We start from the raw sequence: 25,801 nt of genomic DNA on the forward strand, positions 1-25,801 counted from the left end.
CTTTGTACATACATATATACACACACGTGTGTGTGTGTGTGTGTGTGTGTGTGTGTGTGTGTGTGTGTGTGTGTGTGTGTGTGTGTGTGTGTGTGTGTGTGTGTGTATGTATGTATCAAGCAACATGATTTAGATTGAATATCTTAGTTGCCCAAAAGGTAATGTATATATACAAGTTTTGATTTCATGAGAAAAGTCATTTTTTAATGGAGAAAAATGTAAATGTCCCTTGTTTTCATGGTAGCATTGAAGTAGGGCTGGGCGATATGGCCTTTTATTAATATCTCGATATTTTTAGGCCATGTCACGATACACAATATATATCTCAATATTTTGCCTTAGCCTTGAATTAACACTTGATGCATATAATCACACCAGTATGATGATTCTATGTGTCTACAGCAGTGGTCCCCAACCATCGGGCCGCGGCCCGGTACCGGTCCGTGGATCGATTGGTACCGGGCCGCACAAGAAATAAATAAAAAAATATATTTATTTTTTTAATTAAATCAACATAAAAAACACAAGATACACTTACAATTAGTGCACCAACCCAAAAACCTCCCTCCCCCATTTACACTCATTCACACTCATTCGCACAAAAGGGTTGTTTCTTTCTGTTATTAATATTTCTGGTTCCTATATTACATATCAATATAGATCAATACAGTCTGCAGGGATACAGTCCGAAAGCACACGATTGTATTTTTTTTATGACAAAAAAAAAATACTAGCAAAACACTGCAACATATTTTGTTTTTAGAAGAGGAACATCCATCTCAGTGGTTAGAGTGTCCGCCCTGAGATCGGTAGGTTGGAGTTCAAATCCCAGCCGAGTCATACCAAAGACTATAAAAATGGGACCCATAACCTCCCTGCTTGGCACTCAGCAACAAAGGGTTGGAGTTGGGGGTTAAATCACCAAAATGATTCCCGGGCGCGGCGCCGCTGCTGCCCACTGCTCCCCAAGGGGATGGGACAAATGCAGAGGACAAATTTCACCACATCTAGTGTGTGTGTGACAATCATTGGTACTTTAATCTTTAATCTTAATCTTAAATTAGGGTTAGAGTGTTACTGTGTGTGTGTCAGTCAGATGATTATATTAACAATCAGCATCTAATAAATATAATATTACATTTGCTTTTCCCTTATTTGCGTAGGCGCGCAGCGGGCAAGTTCGACGCTACAGTTACAGTACATCATCATCTACCAACATCACACATACAATACATGATGCCTTCCAGAAGTAGCTGCTTATGTTCCCTTGTCAAAAATGGCAAAAGACCTCACTGCAGCACATATTTCATTGACAAACTTTCAAATAGTTGAGAGGTGTTCTTTGATATGTGTAAGACTAGATCTCTCATATATCAACCCTCTTGTTATACTCTAGGAAAAAAAGTGCAGTTACATTACATGTCATGGCCATCAGGTGCCATCTTGCACAATTTCCACATGTATTTCTGCCATATTACTCTGTTAATAATGCTTATGTTGCTTTCATATGCACATTTAATTTCTACTTAAAGGTACATGTAACAGTTATCTACAATAATGTTTCGTCTACAAAGTACACAATTTTGAATGTGTTATTTGTTTTTTAAATAAAAGATTTCAGTACAAGTACTTTTTGAACATTTTGAGCACATTTAAAAATTAATGCGATAATGATAACCGTGATAATTTTATTCACAATAACCGTGATAAGAAATGTTCATACTGTGACAATTGTAACGTAATTGTTTCGTCGAATAAATTGATAAAAACACCCCGAAGTGACTTTTTTTCTTACATTTTCAACTGTTTAAAACATCACATAATTAACCTTAATAGGTATAAACAACATGGGCACAGCCATTTTGGAAGCGTGAGTCAAAGGTTAACCGACAACGAGAACAGCCGAGATTTTCCGAGAGATACACAAGTTGCATTAGGGTCTGGAAGGATGTCACGTGTTCGGTGAATTTAGGTCAGGCAGCTCTCAAAATGCCGAGTAAGAAACAAATAAAAAAAAGAAAACACTTACAATTACAAGCTGTTAGGAAAAAATGTAGCAAGCTACACAACTTCTTTAGGGTAGGTTAATTTCATAGTTTAAATGGAGTGCTAAATTAGTCGATCGTTTGCCCTCGAAACTCAGCACTTCTACACCTGTCAATGCTGTTTATGTGCTGTATCATGAATGTTTATTTTGATTCGTGGTTGTCAGCGAACACGTGTGTAACACACGTGGATTTGTTTACTTTGTAAACAATAATGGAATGGAAATTGCATGGCATTTTATATATTCGTTTATACACAACTTTACTAAAGTTTACTACAAGTTAGGTCATACACTATATTTTACGGTCTATTTTCTTATTTATTGACATTTGATTATTTGTATATCATATACTTGTGTGTGTCTGTATATACAGTATATATATATATATATATATATATATATATATATATATATATATATATATATATATATATATATATATATATATATATACCATGAAATTAACAAGCATATTAAGAGTCTAGAAAGAGATAATATAATAATATAACAACCGTTGATGTGTCAGCATTGCCACAGTCAGTACTTGACACGTGAGAGGAGGGCAAATCACCCATAAATTGGTGGTGTATGATCGATACTAGTGTTGATATTTTCATTTTCTCGAAATCTTTTTTTTGTTTTGGTTAATGTTTATAAATTCAGAGAATAATTCCATGGACACAGGGGACTTTGAGGAAAAAAACAAATGATTGAAATGAGTAGTAGATCGTAGTTTTTGCTTTTGTTTGGTTATTTTGACATATTGACATTGTTTTGCTCAAACAATTGTACGTAATAAATGAGAATAAGGAACTGGTTTAAATATTGTCTTGATATTGTACAACTTTCAATGCCACTCACTATAAATACATGTAAAAAATCACAGTTAATACATGTGATTGGTATTGACTAATCTCACTCATAGATGATAGGTATCGGATTCCACAGCATAAAAAGCGTACTACTCATTTATCAATCCTGTAAGTTTGTGCATCACGTTCATAAGTTGAGACAAACATTGCATCGGCTGATCAGTACTCACTGTGGGTGCACTGTCAGTAGCAGTTTGGATTGACATTGACAATCCTTCTTTTATCATGCAGGTCAGGCTGTAGAACTCGTGTTGCTGATCAATCTCAAATACACCAAGAAGCTCCCACTGCCGCCTCAAACGTTCCCATCTTTGTTTTTTCGCTGTGCTTGAGGGCTTCCCAAAGCTACTTCGAGGCACTGACCTCTCCATCTGACACACAGAAAGAAAAACAAATGTGTAACAGGAGAACACTGATAAAAGGTACGCTTGTAGAATGTAGAAGAGTACAAGTGACAAACATAAAATATCGTCAGTTCAGTCTTGAATAAGCTAACCATGGCGACCAACACAAACACCTTTACAACCTATCAGGAAAGAGGTGTTGTCAACCTCAGTGATGTAATCAAATTAAAACAACAATAGCGAAACAGGTATATGGTACAAATACCTAACTTTGGTCATTATCAAACTCAGATAATATAATTCTAGTGGCTGTTTTTTATTACTGATAAAAATCTTGATCACAATCACAACTATAAAATGATTATAAACATATATTATCATAAAAACTATAAAATTATTATCAAATTGACACAGTCATGCACACGGCTGTGAGAAAAGAGGTGACCGCGCTGCAAAGACAGACGATGGACAGAGAATCCTCCGTCCTACGTGTGTGCGACGACATATTTGGACCGTCAGAAATGAAAAATATTAGACATATCGTCTATTCAGCAATATTATTTTATAGCTGCTGTATGGCTTAAGTGGCTGATTAAAACAAATTCAATTGATGCCTTTTGTTGTCTGCTGGTGTTTCTGATGTAGTTGTTTTCATTTAGGAAATATATTATTACAATATATTTGTATCTGTATCTTTATAATGTCTTGCAATATGCATTTTATTGCGGTTGGATCATTCTAGACGCATGAATGTGCTGCAGTTGTGATGGTCGACTGCCTCCCTGCAGTGTGTCAAAAATTATTTCTGTTGTCTATAGGTTGCGATTCTCTATCGCACAAACGGAGGTACAGATTATAGATGCTTGCTACTTGTTCAACAACAATATACAAAGGTTGGAGAGCACAATAACATGAATGTTTGGTGCCCATAATGCCAGTAGTACACAGAAAAAATTCATTTAAAATAGGGTGGCCTGCACCACTTTTCAGTAATAGATCACACGCAACGGGCCCACTAATAGCACACACAATTTTATAGTTTGCACACGCTGTTTGGTAGAGCAGACCCTATATATCAAACTGTCAGTTATCACGCTTTCCCTTGCAAACACACGCACAGAAAAACACACACAAACAGCTGTGTAGGCTCATCCTGACACATCACGCATTCACAAGGATTTGTACTAAACAGAACTCTTAAAGGCCTACTGAAACCCACTACTACCGACCACGCAGTCTGATAGTTTATATATCAATGATGAAACCTTAACATTGCAACACATGCCAATACGGCCAGGTTAGCTTACTAAAGTGCAATTTTAAATTTTGCGCGGAATATCCTGCTGAAAACGTCTCGGTATGATGACGCCTGCGCGTGACGTCACGGATTGTAGAGGACATTTTGGGACAGCAATGTGGCCAGCTATTAAGTCGTCTGTTTTCATCGCAAAATTCCACAGTATTCTGGACATCTGTGTTGGTGAATCTTTTGCAATTTGTTCAATGAACAATGGAGACAGCAAAGAAGAAAGCTGTAGGTGGGAAGCGGTGTATTAGCGGCCGGCTGCAGCAACACAACCACGTAGCCGGTGTTTCATTGTTTACATTCCCGAAAGATGACAGTCAAGCTTTACCATTGGCCTGTGGAGAACTGGGACAACAGAGACTCTTACCAGGAGGACTTTGAGTTGGATGCGCAGACGCGGTACCGTGAGTACGCAGCTGCGGCCTCCAAACATTTGATCGCTTGTCCGTACGTGCGTGCCGCTAAGTGCATGTCACGTACGTAACTTTGGGGACTTTGGGTAAATATATTTGCTGTATGAACTTTGGGGAGGTGAACGGTACTTTGGGCTGTGGGATTGAGTGTGTTGTGCGGGTGTTTGATTTGTATTGAAGGGTTATATGGACGGGAGGGGGGAGGTGTTTGTTATGTGGGATTAATTTGTGGCATGCCTCTAGTCCTTCACTCTCACTTTCCTCATCCACGAATCCTTCATCCTCGCTCAAATTAATGGGGAAATCGTCGCTTTCTCGGTCCGAATCGCTCTCGCTGCTGGTGGCCATGATTGTACACAATGTGCAGATGTGAGGAGCTCCACAACCGGTGACGTCATGCGCATATCGTCTGCTACTTCCGGTACAGGCAAGGCTTTTTTTATCACCGACCAAAAGTTGCGAACTTTATCGTCAATGTTCTCTACTAAATCCTTTCAGCAAAATAATGGCAATATCGCGAAATGATCAAGTATGACACATAGAATGGACCTGCTATCCCCGTTTGAATAAGAAAATCGCATTTCAGTAGGCCTTTAACATCACAAATAAAATCAAGGTGATTGTAAAAAAAAAAAAAAGAAAGAAAAACCTAAACTGTTTTATCTACAGAGTTACATTCAGCCAGGAAGAAGACACCATTATAGCATACATACACACATTACATCACCATGGCGACACACGTACACATGAAAAGCACTGCCTGGATTGATACTGCCTTTTGAGAAATAAAGTGTATTTAATGCACGCGCATTAGCTTTGGGTATGGTTAGCTAATAATACCGATTTGGATAGTTAGCATTAGCTGTTATTGAATGAATCAGAACAAAAACATGTCTGTAAATTGTTAAAGTTAAAGTGACAATGATTGTCTCACACACACACACTAGGTGTGGTGAAATTTGTCCTCTGCATTTGACCCATCCCCTTGTTCACCCCCTGGGAAATGAGGGGTGCAGTGAGCAGCAGCGGTGGCCGCAAACAGGAATACTTTTTGGTGATTTAACCCCCAATTCCACCCTTGATGCTGAGTGCCAAGCAGGGAGGTAATGGGTCCCATTTTTATAGTCTTTGGTATGACTCAACCGGGGATTGAACTCACGACCTACCGATCTCAGGGCGGACACTCTAACCACAAGGCCACTGAGCAGGTTTGTTGCTTCTCCTGGACTGCTTTTGTATGTGTGCACACGCTGCCTGCACGTACGTGTTGACGAGACAGGGTGAGTGACCGCAGTAAACACCAATCAACTTAGTAATTGTGAAAAATATAGACAGTTTAAAAACCAATATGTTCTGTTAAACCACGAATGGTAACATTGGCTAGCCAAAGTTGTTCTTGTTATATTTGTTTGCTAAAAAAAATGTAACTCTGAGCAACAGCTCTCTATCTCTCCTTTAAAACCGCAATAAAAGTTCACCTCCAGGCAGCTACAACCCTAAACTAACACCCTCCCCGGATTGCTAATAATCAAATGTAAACAATCAAATGCAGATACTTTTTCTTATGCCTTCTGATCTCTCTCTCTCTCTCTCTCTCCCTCTCCCTCCCTCCACTACTTGCTGTCCATATCCTATCCCCCCCCCTCCACACCCCTGATTGTAAATAATGTAAATAATTCAATTTGATTATCTTGTGTGATGACTGTATTATGATGATAGTATATATCTGATAGTATATATCTGTATCATGAATCAATTTAAGTGGACCCCGACTTAAACAAGTTGAAAAACTTTTTCGGGTGTTACCATTTAGTGGTCAATTGTACGGAATATGTACTGTGCAACCTACTAATAAAAGTCTCAATCAATCAATCAATGGTAGAAGCTGGGGATTGAACTAGGAACCCTCAGGTTGCTGGCACGGCCACTCTACCAACCGCACCACGCCGTCCCAACAATTGAAACAATAAATAATTTATAAACGACCGCATTTTCTCTGACTTAAATTTTGCTTGTTTATAGATGTATAATAAAACTCCTAATAGGAAGTCGTCACTTGTTATTATGTTTCAATACGTTTTTTTACATGCAACAATTAATGCACATTAATGAACATATCAAATGTAAATGTGCCAGATTGTAGCCACAGGCTAATTTCCCTCTGCAATCCCCGGCAGGTTAATGGTATATACTGTAGTGTATACCAAATTTTATGATATAGGTATATACCATCAACCTTCCGGGGGCTATCTCGTCACAAACAAACAAGCTCCCACTAATTCAGAGCTTTTCACCCCCTCAATAATTGTGCCCTGGACATTGCATTGCTGCAACATCGACGTAACACTCTTCAGACATCTGACTGTTCCCACCCCCAACCCCTCTTATCTCCATCTTTTTTATAACGCTAATGAAGTATTGTCAAGCTGCACATTAATGCAGTTTCTATGCCGCTTGACAAAGCTCAAACAAAATCTCGTTGACATGTATGACTTGTGGATTATCATGACAATGACAATAAAGGAATTGATTGATTGAGTGTGTGTTGTATTTTTCATGCATTTATTTTCCTGTATTTGTCTGCCACAAGTGAAAGGCCGGTCCGTAAAAATAAGGCCTTGGTACAAATAAGGTTGGGGACGCCTGATGTTTAGAGGGTTCTAATAATGTTAAAAAAAACATATCTAGAAGGTTGTTAACAGGTTGTTAATGCTATAACTATGAACATATTTGATTTATAAATAAGAATTCCTACTTTGTGGAAATCAGGTTTGGAATAATGTCTATGAAGGTTCTCATTCATCCAGGTCATTGTCATCTCAGGGAATTCAATCGATCGTAACTGGACTGTTTGGTTTGTCTTAAGACGTTTTGACTGTCATTCAAGTAGGCTTCATCAGTTCATGCTCATAAATATGAGCATGAACTGATCAGGTTTGGAATCAATTAGAATAAACGAAGAACAGCTGTATATAATATTGAACATCATTGAGCTTGAAATACCACCCAAGCCCCGAGAGCAAACCTGAGCAATGTAATAAGCTTTGATTATGCTTGGCAGACGTTTAAAACATTTTTTTTTACCATTAACATCAGAATTGTAGCCAGTAATAAGATTTGCAATGCTATTTTCAAATCTCTTTGAAGGGGATCTTTGCAACCTTTACATGGGTGCCTAGAGGGAGCTAACTTTCCAATGTGTTTAAGCATTATATCTTGCCATTTTACGGCTTTTTTAACATGTAATGATGTAACTAAGCCAGAGCGTAACACGCGCTCACGCATACGTTGTGTGTTACACCTTTTTTCTTGATCTTAATAGGCTTAGGGGGGATTAATGTTTCCAACAATCCCTCAGTGTACGAACTTTTGGATTTACAAACCAAATAAAAATATGCTTTGGTGTATGTACCTTGCCTCAATGTACAAACAAACATTTTGTGCCTGGCAATACAGCCATTGTGGGTGGGCTGATCGATCTCTGATGCTCATTCAGTCAACGCAGCAGTGCTGTCGTTAGCTATTGTGGTAAGAAGGCTTGGGCGATATATCCATTTTATCGATAAATTCAAGGTTTTTGTTGCAGAGGATTTTTTTTTTAATCACTTTTTTTTTTCTTGCTGCTGCATTTTTTGCCCCCAGGAGCTTCCGTAGCTTAAACTAGTTCTTTATTTCATTAGCGGCACACCTAACAAAACATGGCTAACCCTACAATAACGAGCGCGAGACGTTTGTTCCAAATAAAAGAAAAGTGTTGTCTGTAGTTTAGAGTTGCAGCAACAGGTGTGGAACAAACAACTGCAGACTGCAAAGTTTGTTTAAAAAAGGCAGCAAAACAACAAACTTATTCCTGCATCTGAAACGGAAGCCTCCAGTCGAGTGGGGGAAATCTAACTCTTTAAGAGGCGAACAGAACCGTAACAACAAACAAACTCTGGCTACAAAGCAGCTTACTGTAGTGGAATCATTTACACAAGGTACCATGTATGATGAGAATGAAGCCCAGTGAAGAACGATCACAAAAGCAGTCGCTCTGCACACCGCCAAGATACGTGAATGAAAAAGCCTGTGATTATCTACTTACTGAAACTAGTCTTCTCAATGTTTTAATTGATTATTTATTTGCATACAATCAACAATACTACAAATTTATTAATATAAATATTTTATTCAAGACAGTAGTTTTGAGTTTGCATTGTTAGAGATTATTATTTATTTGCATGCAATGTGCAACGCTACATTTTGTTAACAGAAGTAAATTGTTCAAGACAGATGTATTGCTTCCAAGAAGAAGCTTTTAATTTAGTTCTTTGAAAATTCTTCCATACATATACAGTTTATATCTGGTCTAAAAAGAAGAACATTATTCAAATTAGAATTTTATGAGAAGTTTTTTTTAATACATTAACCTTTTTTTTTTGTTTGTTTTAGTTTTGTATGACTGGGTTGACTGGCCGCAGGGTAGGCTTTCTTAGCAGAGGGGTCATTGAGTGTTGGTGTGTACACGGCATTTTCAAACTGGTAAGTTTGAATAAAAGCCTGTTTTATTCAGTAACACACCTAGCATTTTGTAGGATACTCTCTAAGCCACAGGTGTCAAACTCAAGGCCCAGGGGCCAGATGTGGCCCGCAACTAAATTTTATTTGGCCCTCGAAAGCCTGGAAATAATATGTATCAATAAAGTACTGTAACTTTTCTTACTGAATGTATTCTTTTTTCTATTTTGGGAGAGAAAAAAATATATGTACTCCATTTAATCACAAATTATGTTAGCTTAAATATTGTGTAATTATGCAAAAATATATTATCAAACATTCAAACCATTTTTTATATAGAAATAAATACTAATAATAATGATTTCAAAGCAAGTTATCCATCAAATAGTGCAATATAAAAATAGCAATAGATTTCATGGCAAAATTGGGAAATTTACAGTGGTTTTTACAGCATTTTCTCTAGATAAAAAAAACAGTTTTTACTGTAATAAACTGTGGTGTTGTTTTGGCATTTACAGTAATACACCAAACAATCTACAGTTGTTGATTTGCGGTAAAACAAACTGGCAGCTCAGGTGCCAAAAATGTTACTGTAAAATTGCATTTTTTTTAATTTACAGTAAAAAAAACAAATGTAAAGTTTACAGTCAAATTCTGGCAACTGAGCTGCCTTTTTTTTAACCATAAAAACAGCAGTACTGTTTTTTCATTTACAGTAATAATATATAGCAATAATTTCACCTCAAAATTTAGTATGTATACTAAATTTTGAGGTGAAATTATTGCAACTTAACATATATTTTTTAACATTTTAGTTTAAAAAAAATCAAATAAAATGCATAAAGAAATAGTGTAATAATAGTATTCACTGTTAGAAGCGGCCCTCCGGGGCCTAACATAAATGCGATGTGGCCCTCAGTGAAAACGACTTTGACACATCTGATCTAAGCTAAACTAAGCTAGCTGCTGGTTACGATCAATACACAGGGTTTTTTGGAGAAAAGCAATACCTCATAATAATTCATTGAACAATACAAAGTTGGTTTGTCCATGAGCCTTTACCGACTTGGCATTCCAAAATGTTTGGCCTGTATAAAAACTGAGCAGTATTTTTTATTCATTTATTTCTGATTTCCGTGTTACGTTGTCTCTCTAGCTTCACTTCTGTTTAAGACACACTTCACTTCTGTTGTCGTCACTCATGTGGGCGCGTCTTTAAGTGGACGCGACTTAGAGTAGTTCTGCACGGCCGCAGCTAGATATACTTGTATGACTGTTGTCACTTCTTCTTCTTCTGTTATTAATGGTTGACGGTTGTGTCGCAAATAAGTAGCTCCGTCTGCCTTAATTTGACTAATTTGACTCAGCAGCACCACCTGTCGTTGAAGAGTGCAAACTACGGTTTCTGCCGCTAAGAAACAAAAAATTGCGCGTGTAGAACAAAATGTGGAAAAACCGTGTCAAAAGTATTAACTTGAAGAAAATAGCTTAACTTGAAGAAAATTGCTTTTAACTTGAAGAAAATAGTTTTTATACTTGCAAATCCGTGTGTGTGTTTGTTGAATCTTTTTCATTTAGTTTGTGAAAACAGTTTTGTGTCTTTTGACTTAGCAGCACCAACTGTCGTTGAAGAGTGCGAACTACGGTTACGGCCGGTAAACAAAAAATTGTGTGTGTTGAACAAAAAGTGGAAAAACTGTGTCAAAAGTATTAACTTGACGGAAGTAGTTTTTAACTTGAAGAAAATAGCTTTTCTACTTGCGAATGTTTATGTGTGTTTGTTTAATCTTTTTTTTTTTTTTTTTTAAGTTTGTGGAAACAGTTTTGTGTTATTTGACTCAGCAGCACCAGAAGAGTGCGAACTACGGTTTCGGCCGGTAAACAAAAAAGTGCGCGTTGAACAAAAAGTGGAAAAACTGTGCCAAAAGTATTAACTTGAAGAAAATACTTTTCAACTTGAAGAAAATATTTTTTCTACTTGCGAGTCCTTGTGTGTGTTTGTTGAATCCTTTTTTTTAAGTTTGTGAAACAGTTTTGTGTTAATTGACTCAGCAGCACCACCTGTCGTTGAAGAGTGCAAACTACGGTTTCGGCCGGTAAACAAAAAATTGTGCGTGTTGAACCAAAAGTGGAAAAACTGTGTCAAAAGTATTAACTTGAAGAAAGTAGTTTTAAACTTGAAGAAAATAGCTTTTCTACTTGCGAATCCTTGTGTGTTTGTTGAATATTTTTTTCTTTTTTTCAGTTTGTAAAACAGTTCTGTGTTTGTGGAACATTTTTGTGTGTTTGTGGAGTTTTGGCAGTTATTTCACTCTGTATTCTTGCCTCATAAGGATTCTGAAAGATAGACAAAATTCCAAAAAAGTGAAGTTCCCCTTTAAAGCTAGTCTACATTTTTTGTGAATTATATTTATATAGCGCTTTTCTCTAGTGACTCAAAGCACTTTACATAGTGAAACCCATTATCTGAGTTACCTTTAAGCCAGTGTGGGTGGCACTGGGAGCAGGTGGGTGCAGTGTCTTGCCCAAGGACACAACAGCAGTGACTATAGGATGGCAGAAGCGGGGATCGAACCCAGAACCCTCAAGTTGCTGGCACGGCCGCTATACCAACCGAGCTATGCCGCTCCAAAGCTACTGTACATGTATGTGACAAAATTAATTAGTGCAACATTTTATAGTACATTGGTAATTAATTCATTTTACTTTCACAAAAGGCCAATAGAATAAAAGAAAAAATAGCACTTTGGACAGCATTGAACATTTTAAAAATGATTGTTAAAGAAGCAAACTTACTCGATGATGACACATGAGAAAACCCTCAGTGGACTATGTTAGGTAGATAAGATTAGGCTTAATTTATCAATGAAGACTGCTAATATAGTAAACAACAAGACAGGCGGCATATGTCCTAAACAAAATGTCCGACACACTTTTTTCACCGATAATTTTGCATCAATTGTCTCCTGCCAGCCTGACGTAAAACGTCAAAACGTAGAACTGGAGAGACTTTATGACGTGACGTAGCTCATGTAAGTATTCTCAATTCATGCGCTTTACTTCATTGGGATATTTTAAATGATGACTTTAAGTATAAGAAAGGACAGCATCTTCGACTAAATAACATTCTTACCTGCTTGTTGAAGAACCGCGGTTTGCTGAACTCGGTCTCTGTGCGTGTGACCGCGTGCGCGTGCCTGGACGTGCGTGTGCGCGCGCGTGCGTGTCAGTATCACGTGTCCGCCGACAGCGCAATGGTGTGAAGCGGAGCCAGGCTCGCTTGTTCGGAGGTGTGGGCGATACTGCGAATGTTGGTATCGGCCCAACACCAAAGTAAACATGTCCTGTATTGCCAATACTGATACCAAAGCACTTTAATGGACTTTTTTCAAAATCCCTGAATTACTTTGTGTTCTTGCCTTTATTTTGTTGATCATAATTGTAATCCGAATTAAAAAATTGATATATTTGAGTCAAAAGTAAGTGGAAAACAACAAAAGTGACGTTGTCCTACCTCGGGGGTCAGCAACCCACGGCTCTCTAGTATAATCGGCAATTTAGTGCCGCCCTACTGGCTCCCTGGAGCATTTTTAAAAAAGGATTAAAAATGGAAAAAGATGGGGGAAGATATTTTTTTTGTTTTAGTATGTTTTTTGTTTGAGGACAAACATGACACAAACCTTCCCAATTGTCAGAAAGCCCACTGTTTAATATGTGTGTGTATATGTGTGTGTGTGTGTGTGTGTGTGTGCTTCACTGATGAGACTATTTGGTGAACACCGTTTTGTCCTACTAATTTTGGCGGTTTTTGAACTCACCATAGTGTGGACTGTGACGCAACAGACTATTTACATGTACAATCATCCACTCCTTTGTCTCATTTTGTCCACCAAACGTTTTATGCTGTGCGTGAATGCACAAAGGTGTGCTTTGTTGATGTTATTGATTTGTGTGGAGTGCTAATCAGACATATTTGGTCAGTGCATGACTGCAAGCTAATCAATGCTAACATGCTATTTAGGCTAGCTGTATGTACAAACCCCGTTTCCATATGAGTTGGGAAATTGTGTTAGATGTAAATATAAACGGAATACAATGATTTGCAAATCATTTTCAACCCATATTCAGTTGAATATGCTAGGAAGACAACATATTTGATGTTCAAACTGATAAACTTTTTTTTTTTGCAAATAATCATTAACTTTAGAATTTGATGCCAGCAACACATGACAAAGAAGTTGGGAAAAGTGGCAATAAATACTGATAAAGTTGAGGAATGCTCATCACACACTTATTTGGAACATCCCACAGGTGAACAGGCAAATTGGGAACAGGTGGGTGCCATGATTGGGTATAAAAGTAGATTCCATGAAATGCTCAGTCATTCACAAACAAGGATGGGGCGAGGGTCACCACTTTGTCACCAAATGCGTGAGCAAATTGTTGAACAATTTAAGAAAAACCTTTCTCAACCAGCTATTGAAGGCGCCATTAATGCTGAAAGGTACATACAGGTTTTGGAGCAACATATGTTGCCATCCAAGCAACGTTACCATGGACGCCCCTGCTTATTTCAGCAAGACAATGCCAAGCCACGTGGCTTCATAGTAAAAGAGTGCGGGTACTAGACTGGCCTGCCTGTAGTCCAGACCTGTCTCCCATTGAAAATGTGTGGCGCATTATGAAGCCTAAAATACCACAACAGAGACCCCCGGACTGTTGAACAACTTAAGCTGTACATCAAGCAAGAATGGGAAATAATTCCACCTGAGAAGCTTAAAAAATGTGTCTCCTCAGTTCCCAAACGTTTACAGAGTGTTGTTAAAAGGAAAGGCCATGTAACACAGTGGTGAACATGCCCTTTCCCAACTACTTTGGCACGTGTTGCAGCCATGAAATTCTAAGTTAATTATTTGCAAAAAAAAAAAAACGTTTATGAGTTTGAACATCAAATATCTTGTCTTTGTAGTGCATTCAATTGAATATGGGTTGAAAAGGGTTTGCAAATCATTGTATTCCGTTTATATTTACATCTAACACAATTTCCCAACTCATATGGAAACAGGGTTTGTATAACTTTGGCCATTAAAAGCCAGTAATTTCCAGGAGTTATGTCACCTTCTGAGTATCTTCTGATTTACTAATGGTTTCTAATGTCGTAAAAAATGTGTAGAATAAATATAAAATTTCAACATTTCTGTCTACGAAGATTTGCTTCAACCTGCAACACATAGCCATTTTGATAGTAGGCTAATATAGACACTTACGTCATGTGTTGCCTTCATTATAAGACTTATATACGGCTTTTCATTTTTTGCGGCTCCAGACAGATTTGTTTTTTGTATTTCTGGTCCAATATGGCTCTTTCAAAGTTTTTGGTTGCCGACCCCTGTCCTACTTATATGTGTAATGCTGTACTAAAATGTATTATTCAGCTTATTATTCTGCAGACACGTAATGTCATATCAAATTGCTTTTTTCTGCCGGTAATGATATCCAATAAAGTGTTACCTGGATTCTGGCGCGCAGGTGATGACCTCATCAAACGGCACCACGCTCCACAGGGCAGTAAGTTTGCTAGCTGGAATGTCGACGGCCTGCAATTATTCTTATTATATGAATCAATATAGTAAGTAAGCTTGGCTTTGTACATAAGCAATTTGCAATGACATACATCTTTGGTAATACAAGGGGTGAGAGGGGGGGTAAGGCATCTTACCTCCCTGCTTGGCACTCAGCATCAAGGGTTGGAATTGGGGGTTAAATCACCAAAAAGGACTCCTGGGCGCAGCCACCGCTGCTGCCCACTGCTCCCCTCACCTCCCAGGGGGTGATCAAGGGTGATGGGTCAAATGCAGAGAATAATTTCGCCACACCTAGTGTGTGTGTGTGACAATCATTGATACTTTAACTTTAACTTTCTAGTGTTGTGCCGATACAAGTATTTTGGCATTGGTACCGCTACCAAAATGTATTTTGGATACTTTTCAACATAAAGGGGACCACAAAAAAAATCATTATCGACTTATGATATATCTTATATCTTATGATACATTAAATATATATTTCTTATTGCACTTAAATAACAATTTTGGCATTATATAACAATGTACATACTAGACAACTTCACTTTTAGTAGCAAGTAAGCAAACAGGTTAGAAAGGCCCCTAATTTGGCTGCTGACGTATGTAGTAACATATTGTGTCATTTTCCATTCTATTATTTTGTCAAAGTTATGAGGGACAAGCGGTAGAGAACAGAAAAACGGATTAAGAATCTACTTGTTCATTTATTGTTAATATCTGGTTACTTTGTTTTAACATTCATATTCTATTCTGTTAAACTGTAATAAGCACTTACGCTACTGTTGTTTGAATACTTTACATAAGTTTTGGGTTAAACTACAAATGTGGGTATCGATCCAATACCAAGTAGTTACAGGGTTATAATTTAGGTCCTCCTGTATTTGAGTTTATAAACGATAACAAAAATGACAAAAGATTTTGTGGTTGATAAAAAAATATCGATGTAATTATTGTAGAATTGACTATATAAGGCTACTGTATTTGGTATGGTTATACAGTTGATGTTTGTATAGATCCACCCATTTGTTTACATTCAGGAGTGCTAGCTTGCTGTTAGCTATTGTATCCTCCTACGGTGTGTAGTGAAGCATGTTTAGCTATTCCTCCTCCGGCAAGGATAATACTTGTAAGAAACAGTTTTTTGTCACTATTGAGGCGAGGATTAGTGATTTAGAAGTAGCTAAAACACTGTGGAAAGAAGTTAGCCGCTAGCTAGTTATGTTTTAAAGCATTGCTTGCAGAACGGAACTTTAGTGTTCATAGCTTCACATTTATCATTAGTTATTAAGACAAAATACGTCCATTCTCCCTCTATTTATTTATTTATTTATGTATTTATTTACAGAGAGACATAGTTTTGTATTTCATTATTGTTTCTTTTGTTAATATCAGAGTGCGTTCTACAAAAATGTCATCCCTAGAAGCACACAGTTTATGGACAGGGACCCACAGTTAAAATATACATCATCATATAATATACAGAATACATTACAATACATTTCTAAATCTATCCACCAAATAACCATTTACAATTTCATTTATAAATAAAAAAGGAATCTTTAAATCCACCAAATCAGTCTCAATATCCTATTATTCAAATTTGATTAAAAGGTTGCATCTTGAAGATCTGCGATAATCTCATCATACATAGACCAAAATTATGCGACTAATAGGAATTCTACAACTATAAGGGATGTGCTAAATGTACTAAGAATAACGTTGCAATAAAATTAGCTTAAACACTTTTTAAAAATGTTTAAAGAATGTAATTCTTTTATAGAGCTAGCAATCTCCTTCCAGACCATCGGGTTTCTACAGGCTACACTAAAGCGTGTACACTTTAGATGATGATTTTCCCTCTTAACAAAGGTTTACTTCTAGTGTTATGTCTATGACGGGGCTCAGCAACCCGCGGCTCTCGAGCCGCATGCGGCTCTTTAGTGCCGCCCTAGTGGCTCCCTGGAGCATTTTTTAAAAAAGGATTGAAAATGGAAAAAGATGGGGGGAAAATAATTTTTTTGTTTTAGTATGTTTTTTGTTTGAGGACAAACATGACACAAACCTTCCCAATTGTTAGAAAGCCCACTGTTTAATATGTGTATGCTTCACTGATGAGACTATTTGGTGAACATTGTTTTGTCCCACTAATTTCGGCGGTTCTTGAACTCACCATAGTGTGGACTGTGACGCAACATACTATTTACATGTAACATCTTACACTCCTTCTTTGTCTCATTTTGTCCACCAAACCTTTTAAGTTGTGCATGAATGCACAAATGTGAGCTTTGTTGATGGTATTGACTTGTTGGAGTGCTAATCAAGCATATTTGGTCAGTGCATGACTGCAAGCTAATCATTGCTAACATGCTATTTAAGCTAGCTGTATGTACATATTGCATCATTATGCCTCGTTTGTAGGTATATTTGAGCTCATTTAATATCCTTGACTTTAACGCTCTTTGTATATAATTTAGTTTTGCAAGTCTCATGACACATTATCAGTATGTAATATTGGCTGCATTTCAGATAGTTTTTTGTGTGCCATGTTGTTCCAGACCACAGCAAACGTTACCCAGCTCGCCAAAGATTGTAATAAATCTATTAAAAGAAGACAGCCTGCAGTTTCCTTTATCCTGGACACACACATCTTTGCTCTTGGCCATTGAAAGCCGGTAATTTCCAGGAGTTATCTCACCTTCTAAGTAGCCTCTGATTTACTAATGGTTTCTAATGTTGTAAAAATGTGTAGAATAAATATTACATTTCAACATTTCTGTCAACAAAGATTTGCTTCAGCCTGCGTCATTTTGATAGTAGGCTATTATAGCTAATATAGACACTTACGTCATGTGTTGCCTTCATTATAAGACTTATATACGACTTTTCATTTTTTGCGGCTCCGGACAGATTTGTTTTTTGTATTTTTGGTCCGATATGGCTCTTTCAACGTTTTAGGTTGCCGACCCCTGTTGGTATAAACCAAGGTGGTCTAGCACTGACAAATGTATCCAGTACCACTGGGCATGCAACATTGACATGATTGGCCACTGGCTTGACAGGGGCAGAGCCATGCATGGAGAATGGCCAACTCGGTTTCAGAAGATCTCCTCAATGATTGGTCAAAAGCCCCTCACGTGACTACATGGCGCCATGTTGAGGACCAACATTGAGCTATGCGTACAATGCACTTCCTCATTTGACTTCTCTTTTTATTGAAGAGGTTTTTTTGCCGTGTAAACATGCCCTGTTGTGCAACGCGGGGCTGCTCAACTTGCAATTGTTTCCTGTAGTTTTTGCATCACTTCCTCTGCAACCCAGAAACGAGAAAAGTATTGGAAGTGAAGGTTCTTTCGGGAAGGCTTCTTTCTTCTTCTTCTTCTTCTTCTTCAGGTTGTCCATCGTATCCGATGACGACAATCCATCTCTATGTTTTGTGAGTCCTCATGTGGCTGAATAGTCCAATCCGTGATCCACATGATCTGCCGCAAACAGAGCAGGTGAAGGCACTGACTGGGGGTGCAGGTGTGGCAATGGCTTCATGCCTTCTTTGACGCTTCCTGGCTCGTTGACCACTTCTGTCCTTCTCAAGCTTATGAACTCCTTGTTGGAGGAGCTTCCGCCAGGTGGAACGGTGGACTGCAGTGTCCTCCAGCTGGGTTGGGTTCAGGCCGCATTTCTTCATGATAGTCTTCATTTGATCTTTATAACGCTTTTTTGGGCCTCCTGCCAAGCGGTGACCAAGATGAAGCTGACCATAAAGCACCTTGCGTGGTAAGCGTTCTTCTGGCATCCTGATAACGTGGCCTAGCCAGCGAAGTTGGTGATGGGTGACTGTAGCCTCCACACTGGTGCAGTTGGTCTTGCAGAGTATTTCAGTGTGGGGGACTCTGTCCTTCCAGGATATCCCCAGGATGCATTGTAAGCACCTGATGTGGAAGGCCTCCAGCATCCTGAGGTGGCGGCTGTACAGGGTCCACGCTTCACAGCTGTAGAGGAGGGTCGTCATGACCACAGCTAAATAGACCGCTACCTTGGTATGTAGCTTAAGGTCTTTGTTCTGGAAGACCCTTCCCCTGAGTCTGCCAAAAGATGCTGACGCCTGCTTGATCCGGTTTTGAACCTCCCTGTCGATACTGCAATCGTCAGAGAGAAACCTGCCAAGGTATTTGAAAGAGTCCACTACTGCTAGTGGTTTATTGTCGATGGTGAAGGTTGGTGGATGAGGTGGAGGAGTGGATGCCCACTGGCATATTACCTCGGTTTTTGCCACGTTGACAGAGAGGCCCAGTCTGCCATAAGCACTTGCAGCGGCTGAGAGGGTAGCTTGCAGCGCTTCCGGTGTGTGGGCCACAACTGCGCAGTCCTCTGCGTATTGGAGTTCGATGACTTGCACTGGTGTGACTTTTGTGACTGCTTGGAGCCTCCGGATGTTAAACAGGTTCCCGTCAAGTCGGAAGTCGATGGTAACGCCACTGCCCTTCTTGATCCTCTCATGAAGCAGCAGTGTCACACACAGGAGGAAGATATTAAACAAGACTGGAGCAAGAACACATCCCTGGCGTACACCGGTGCACACCTTAAAGGGTTCTGAGAAATTAAAGGCAGACTTGTTGGAACTCCGCTGCAGGAGCATGCGGGACAACCTGCTAATCATGGGAATTAGCGAAGATGGAGGAGAAACTTACGGCATTGCGGAAAACCTCGTCAGAGCCTTTCTGCAGGAGCAACTCGGCATCCCGGAGGAAGAAGTTAAGAGGATCCAGATGGAGCGAGCACACAGGATTGGCAGACGCAAGGAGGATGCTATACCGAGACCTATGCTTGTAAAGTTTACTAACTCCAAATGCAAAGATGAAATGCTTGCTGTCTCCAGAAGACTGAAAGGTACTAAATTCTTCATGACCAGCCAATATCCAATTGAGGTGGTGGAGAAACGACGTAAGTTGATTCCAATTATGAAGTCATTTAGGCAAAAAGGACAACAAGCTCGTCTTGTTGTGGATAAACTGTACATTAACGGTGAGCTGTACAGAAGCATGTGAGGAACAATAACAATGTCGCGCAGTGATTGCGTCATCGCGACATCACCATGGTAACGACTTGACGGATATGTTTTGACATTTTGTTTGTGGAGCTTTTTAGTTTATTCTGGGACTGGACAATGTAGTTAGATGTTGGCAAACGGTCAGCGAATTATATATTTTGGGGGTTATATGTTTGTTTGTCTTGGGTGCTGTGGTGTGAATGGTATGTCTGTGGGTTTATTAGAGGGGATATTGGTTTCCTTGGAAATAGCAAGTGATGCTGCAGTTTTTAGTTACAAGATTTTCATGTCTATGAAACTTATGGTATTAAGAGAATCAATAAAATATACAATGAATTTACTCAGATTATATGATTTATAGGAACAATAATGAAGTTGGAATAATTAGTTATAATTGCAATGGTCTTGCAGACAACAGAAAAAGAAAACTTATATTTATGTGGCTGAATGAAAAAAAACAAGATCTTTTTTGTCTTCAAGAAACGCATTCAACACATTTAGATGAAGAAAAATGGAGAAAAGAATGGGATGGTCCAATTTTCTTTTCACATGGTTACAGAAATTCAAAAGGTGTTATGATTTTGATAAAAAAAAACTTTTATTTTCAATTTAACTCTATGGAAAAAGACTCACAAGGACGTTGGCTAATATTAAATATGATTATTCAAGGTCAAAAGATGTGTGTTTTGAATCTGTATGGGCCAAATGTTGATGAACCTTCCTTTTTTGAAGAAATAAGTGACATGTTGCAAGAACAACAAGGGGAAATTATTATTGTGGGGGACTTTAACGTTGCTCTGGATAAAGTTCTGGACCGAAAAGGGAATTTTTCAATGGATTATCATCCTCAATCTTTACAAAAGATTCAAAATGTTATGGATGCATTTGATTTAATTGATATCTGGAGATTCAAAAACCCTAGGTTAGTACGGTATACATGGAGAAGACAAAACCAGGCAAGTCGTATTGACTATTTTTTGATATCATTTTCATTGCTAAACAAAGTGACTGCAATAGCAATCGATGATAAGTTGCGTTCTGATCATAATTGTATAGGAATAAATATTGCAATTGAAGATAATACACGTGGGCCCGGATATTGGAAGTTTAATCAAATGCATCTACAGGATGATGAATTTATCGAAAAAACAAAGCAATTTATTACTGATTTTTTTTTAAATAATGTAGGATCTTCAAATCCCCAAATAGTCTGGGAAGCCTTCAAATGTTGTTTTAGAGGATATGCCATTGCATACTCTTCATGGAAAAAAAAAAAAATTAAAGCGGCAGAACAGGAATTAAAGAAAGAAATTGAGGATTTACAAAAAAACATTGACAGTAATGATAATCTAACTAGTGAGCAACTGAATACCTTTACAGCCAAACAAGAGGAGTTAGCAGATTTAGTTGAAAAACAATTATTGAAAAGTTATGACTGCAACAGAGCAATCTGGATGAAAAAAGGTGAGAAGTGTTCAAAATTCTTTTTAAATATCCAAACAAAAAATCGTTCTAAAAAGAACATTTCCAAGCTTATTAAAACAAATGGAAAGGTATTGGATACACACACCACATTGTTGAAAGAAATGGAAAATTACTTTAAAAACATTTTTTCTAATCCAGTAATCCCTCCTGAAACTACAACTTTTTTTCCAGAAAATTATGAAAGAAAATTGAATTCGGAAGAAAGCCATTCATGTGAAGGCCTCATTAGAGAGGAAGAACTTGTGGAAGCTGTTAAATCTTTTCATCCAGGGAAAACCCCAGGATTAGATGGAATACCTATTGAGGTTTATCAAGTATTTTATGAAGATCTTAAGAAACCATTACTTTCTAGTTTTAATTACTCATATGAGACAGGTTTTTTGTCCAACACTCAAACAGAAGGTCTTATTTCCTTATTATTGAAACAGGAAATAAATGGTCAGTATAAAGACCCAGTTCATCTAAAAAATTGGAGACCAATAACACTGCAGTGTTATGATGCTAAAATCCTGGCAAAATGTTTGGCTACACGACTTAAGTCTGTTTTGTCAAATATTATTCACCAAGATCAATCAGGCTTCCTACAAGGAAGAAATATAGGAAACAATATTACACAGTTATTAGAAATTATAGAGAATTATAATATGGAAAATAAAAGAGGATTAATTTTTGTAGCCGACCTGGAGAAGGCTTTTGACAAAATTAGCTTGGATTTTATTTGTAAAAGCTTAGTTTTTTTCAATTTTGGCAACTCCGTATTACACTGGATCAAGACGCTATATAATAAAACTAATTGTAGAATTATCAATAATGGATACATCTCTGGGACAATACCTCTATTAAGAGGTCTAAAACAAGGGTGCCCTTTGTCTCCATACTTATTTATTATTGCTATGGAAATATTGGCGATTAAAGTTAGATTGAATAAAAATATTGAAGGGCTCAGTAATAATAATATTGAAAGTAAAATAACAATGTATGCAGACGATACAAGCTTCTTTATAAGCCCCAATCCTCATTGTCTGCAAAACCTTCTTGATCTTTTGGACATATTTTCACAGCAATCTGGGCTTAAGCTAAATTATGATAAATGTAAAATATTAAGGATCGGAAATCTAAAGGGAACGTCCTTTCGAATGGAATGCAAAGTGCCTGTTTTGTGGACAGATGGACCAGTTAACATACTTGGTGTTGTTGTCCCAGAGGACCTGGAAGATCTAGGCTCAGTAAATTATGATAATCGACTAAGAAAGCTGGATAAAATTATGCAATTATGGAAAGGGAAATCCTTAACCTTGTATGGTAAAATATCTATTGTCAACTCGTTAATTATTCCTCAATTTATTTATTTGTTTTTGTCATTACCAGCTCCATCACAAAACTTTTTTAATATTTATGAGCGGAGGGTCTTCGATTTTGTCTGGGACGGCAAACCAGAAAGGATTAAAAGAAAGGTTTTGTACAATGAATATGAATATGGGGGCTTGAAACTTCTCAACCTTGAAGCTATGTGTCTGTCTTTAAAAGCATCAATTGTTCCAAAGATGTATTTAAACACTGAGTGGTACACAAGTGTCCTGTTGGACAGAAAACATGTATTGTATCAAAAGAAATTGTATCCTTTTTTACAAGTGATCCCCTCCCATTTTCCTTATGTAGAGAGTCTGCTGGGAAACATGGCGGGGTTCATAAAGGAAACAATCCACTCATGGTGGTGTTTTCAATTTTATGTACCAGAAAAAAGAGATGATATTTTGCAGCAAATAATATGGATGAACTCTAATATTGTAATAGATGGAAAGCCTTTCTTTTGGAAAAATATGTTTGAAAGAGGAATCATTTTTGTCAATGACATTATCAATGAGAATGGAAAAATTATGAAATATGATGAATTTACAACTATGTATGGTGATGCTTGTTCAAGCTTTTCATTTAATCAACTAACTGGAGTCATTGGGAAAAGATGGAAACAAATTAATTATGGAACTACTAAATTATCAGTTTGTAAGCCCTTAATAAGAAATTCTAGTTGGCAAAAAGGAACTAAAATAAATAGAAAAATATATAAGTTTTATTTAATAAAGAAATCTTTGAAGGCTGCCCCATACAACACATATGGAAAATGGGAGGACTTTTTTGACTGCCCGTTGCCGTGGGATGCAATATTCAAATTAATCTACAAAACCACTATCGATGTGCAAAATCGTTATTTTCAAATTAAAACTATTTATAACTTCCTACCCACGGGAAAAATGTTAAAAATATGGAATATGACAGAGTCAGATGATTGCCGATTTTGTTGTCAGGAGCCTGAATCCACCTTACATTTGTTTTGGTATTGTCATATTGTGTCTTCATTTTGGGTGGAAGTTGAAAAAATGTGTTTAAAGATTGGTTTGTTTATGAAGCTTGATGTGGTTTCTGTTATTTTAGGAGAGTTCATTGACAATCATGATTTAGTCAATTTAATTATAGTACTCGGTAAAAGGTTTATTTTTAAGGCAAAAAACAGATATTCACTTAGTATTTCTTTCTTTAAAACATTTATTCAGTATTTTTTAACTTTAGAAAATTATATGGTTGAAAACGATAATGATGCCAAAAAACATAAAAAAAGATGGGAAGTCCTCAAAGGCTTATTTTGAAAATGTAATTTTGTTTATATATGATATGCAATCTGTTGTTGTATTCCCTATTTTAAGTGTACATAAATGAAGGTATGTGTTGCTGACTTCGACTTGGATGTGATGTGGACTGTACATGGGTGCTTAATTTGAAAATGTATTTTTGTTTGTGGATTGTATGCAACCTGTTGTGATCCCTGGTTTTTGGTGTACATGGGTGAAGGTGTGTGTTGCTGAGCCCAATCTGGACGTAATCTGAACTGGACCTGGTTTTAAGAACCCTTTTGAACAATCTGATTTTATTGACAACCCGGTCTGGTGAAGTTAAGGTCCTTTGTTTGTTTTGTTTGAAAGTAAAACAAATTTAAAAACAATTACATAAAAAATAGTGATTAGTGAAAATGTTAGTGGACCAGCACCACACACAATCATGTGTGCTCGAATGACTGTATCCCTTGCAGACTGTATTGTTCTATACTGTAGGAACCAGAAGTTGTTGTTTTTTTAATAACAGAAAGAGACAGCTCCTTTTGTGTAAATGAGTGTGGATGAGTGTGAATGGGGGAGGGAGGGTTTTCTTGGGTTGATGCACTAATGGTAAGTGTATCTTGTGTTTTTTTTTAAATGTTGTTTGAAATAAATAAAAAAAAAGAAAAAAAAAAAAAAAAAAAAAAAAAAAAAAAAAAAAAAAAAGGGTTCTGATTCCTGGCCGCCAATAGTCACACGTGACATCATCCCTTCATGGAATTGCCTTAGGATGTTGACAAACTTCCGTGGGCAGCCGAACTTCGGGAGGATATTCCAGAGAAGCTCCCTGTTGACGGTGTCAAAAGCCTTCGACAGATCAATGAAAGCAACAAAGAGGTCCTGGTGCTGCTCCCTACACTTCTCCTGAAGCTGCCGTGTTGTGAACACCATGTCCACAGTGCTCCTGTTCTTCCTGAAACCACATTGTGACTCCAGCAACAGGTCTTCCGTGATGTTGTTCACCAGCCTGTGTAGCATGACTTTAGCCAAGACTTTACCAGCAACAGCCAGAAGTGAAAACGACTGTTGCCACAGAGGGACTTGTCCCCCTTTCCTTTGTAGATAGTGATAATATTGGCATCTCTCCACTGCTGAGGGACAGTTTCATGCTTCCACACTTTGCTGATGACAAGGAAAAGGGCACGGATGGAAAGGTAGCCTCCTTGCTTGAAGATCTCTGCAGGGATGCTGTCAGGACCAGGGGTCTTGTTGTCTTTCAGAGACCTTATTGCACTCTTAACCTCTCCAAAGGTTGGTGGAAGGTCAAGGTCATGGATGGTTGGGTAGTCAGGTAGTTCCTCCAGAACTGAGGGGTCTGTTGGGGCGGGCTGATTTAGCAGAGTTTTAAAATGTTCTGCCCATCTTTTGGTGATGAGCTTTTGGTCTTTTATGAGGGTTGTACCGTCGTTAGACTTTAGCGGGGAGACAGCGCAGTTTCTTGGGCCGTAGATGGTTTTCATTGCATCGTAAAAGTTGTGCATATCATTTTTGTTGGCATGAGATTGTATTTCAGCTGCCTTTGATATCCACCACTCATTCTTCAGGGCACGCAATTTT

General features: G+C 37.8%; 2 protein-coding genes across 8 annotated transcripts in view; both read right to left on the bottom strand.

Moving 5' to 3' along the window:
• pip5kl1 (phosphatidylinositol-4-phosphate 5-kinase-like 1) overlaps positions 1 to 25,801 on the bottom strand; it is a 70,552-nt gene that overhangs the window by 34,477 nt on the left and 10,274 nt on the right. For 2 of the 7 annotated variants that reach the window (XM_062031445.1, XM_062031447.1), the window contains one exon: positions 3,090 to 3,290. In XM_062031445.1, coding sequence (XP_061887429.1) covers positions 3,090 to 3,290 — 201 coding nt within the window. Of the gene's footprint in view, positions 1 to 3,089; positions 3,291 to 11,954; positions 12,117 to 12,275; positions 12,493 to 12,612; positions 12,725 to 25,801 lie in introns of those variants that run through there. The other 5 variants (XM_062031444.1, XM_062031442.1, XM_062031443.1 and 2 more) reach the window with 5 other exon arrangements.
• Positions 18,489 to 19,732, bottom strand: LOC133638964 (uncharacterized). Its single transcript, XM_062032018.1, has 2 exons — positions 19,320 to 19,732; positions 18,489 to 19,197 (listed from the first exon to the last, which is right to left on the bottom strand). The coding sequence occupies exons 1-2, from the start codon at positions 19,556 to 19,558 to the stop codon at positions 18,489 to 18,491; spliced, it is 948 nt and encodes a 315-aa protein (XP_061888002.1). The 5' UTR covers positions 19,559 to 19,732.

Source organism: Entelurus aequoreus, linkage group LG21, assembly GCF_033978785.1.
Source record: "Entelurus aequoreus isolate RoL-2023_Sb linkage group LG21, RoL_Eaeq_v1.1, whole genome shotgun sequence".
NCBI lineage: Eukaryota > Metazoa > Chordata > Actinopteri > Syngnathiformes > Syngnathidae > Entelurus > Entelurus aequoreus.

Excerpts from the sequence above, each read along its gene's own strand:
- LOC133638964 (XM_062032018.1), bottom strand. The coding sequence starts at position 19,558 with ATGAGAGGATCAAGAAGGGCAGTGGCGTTACCATCGACTTCCGACTTG. Across the intron at positions 19,198-19,319 it reads TCAACGTGGCAAAAACCGAG|TATCGACAGGGAGGTTCAAA; the intron begins GTAATATGCCAG and ends TGACGATTGCAG.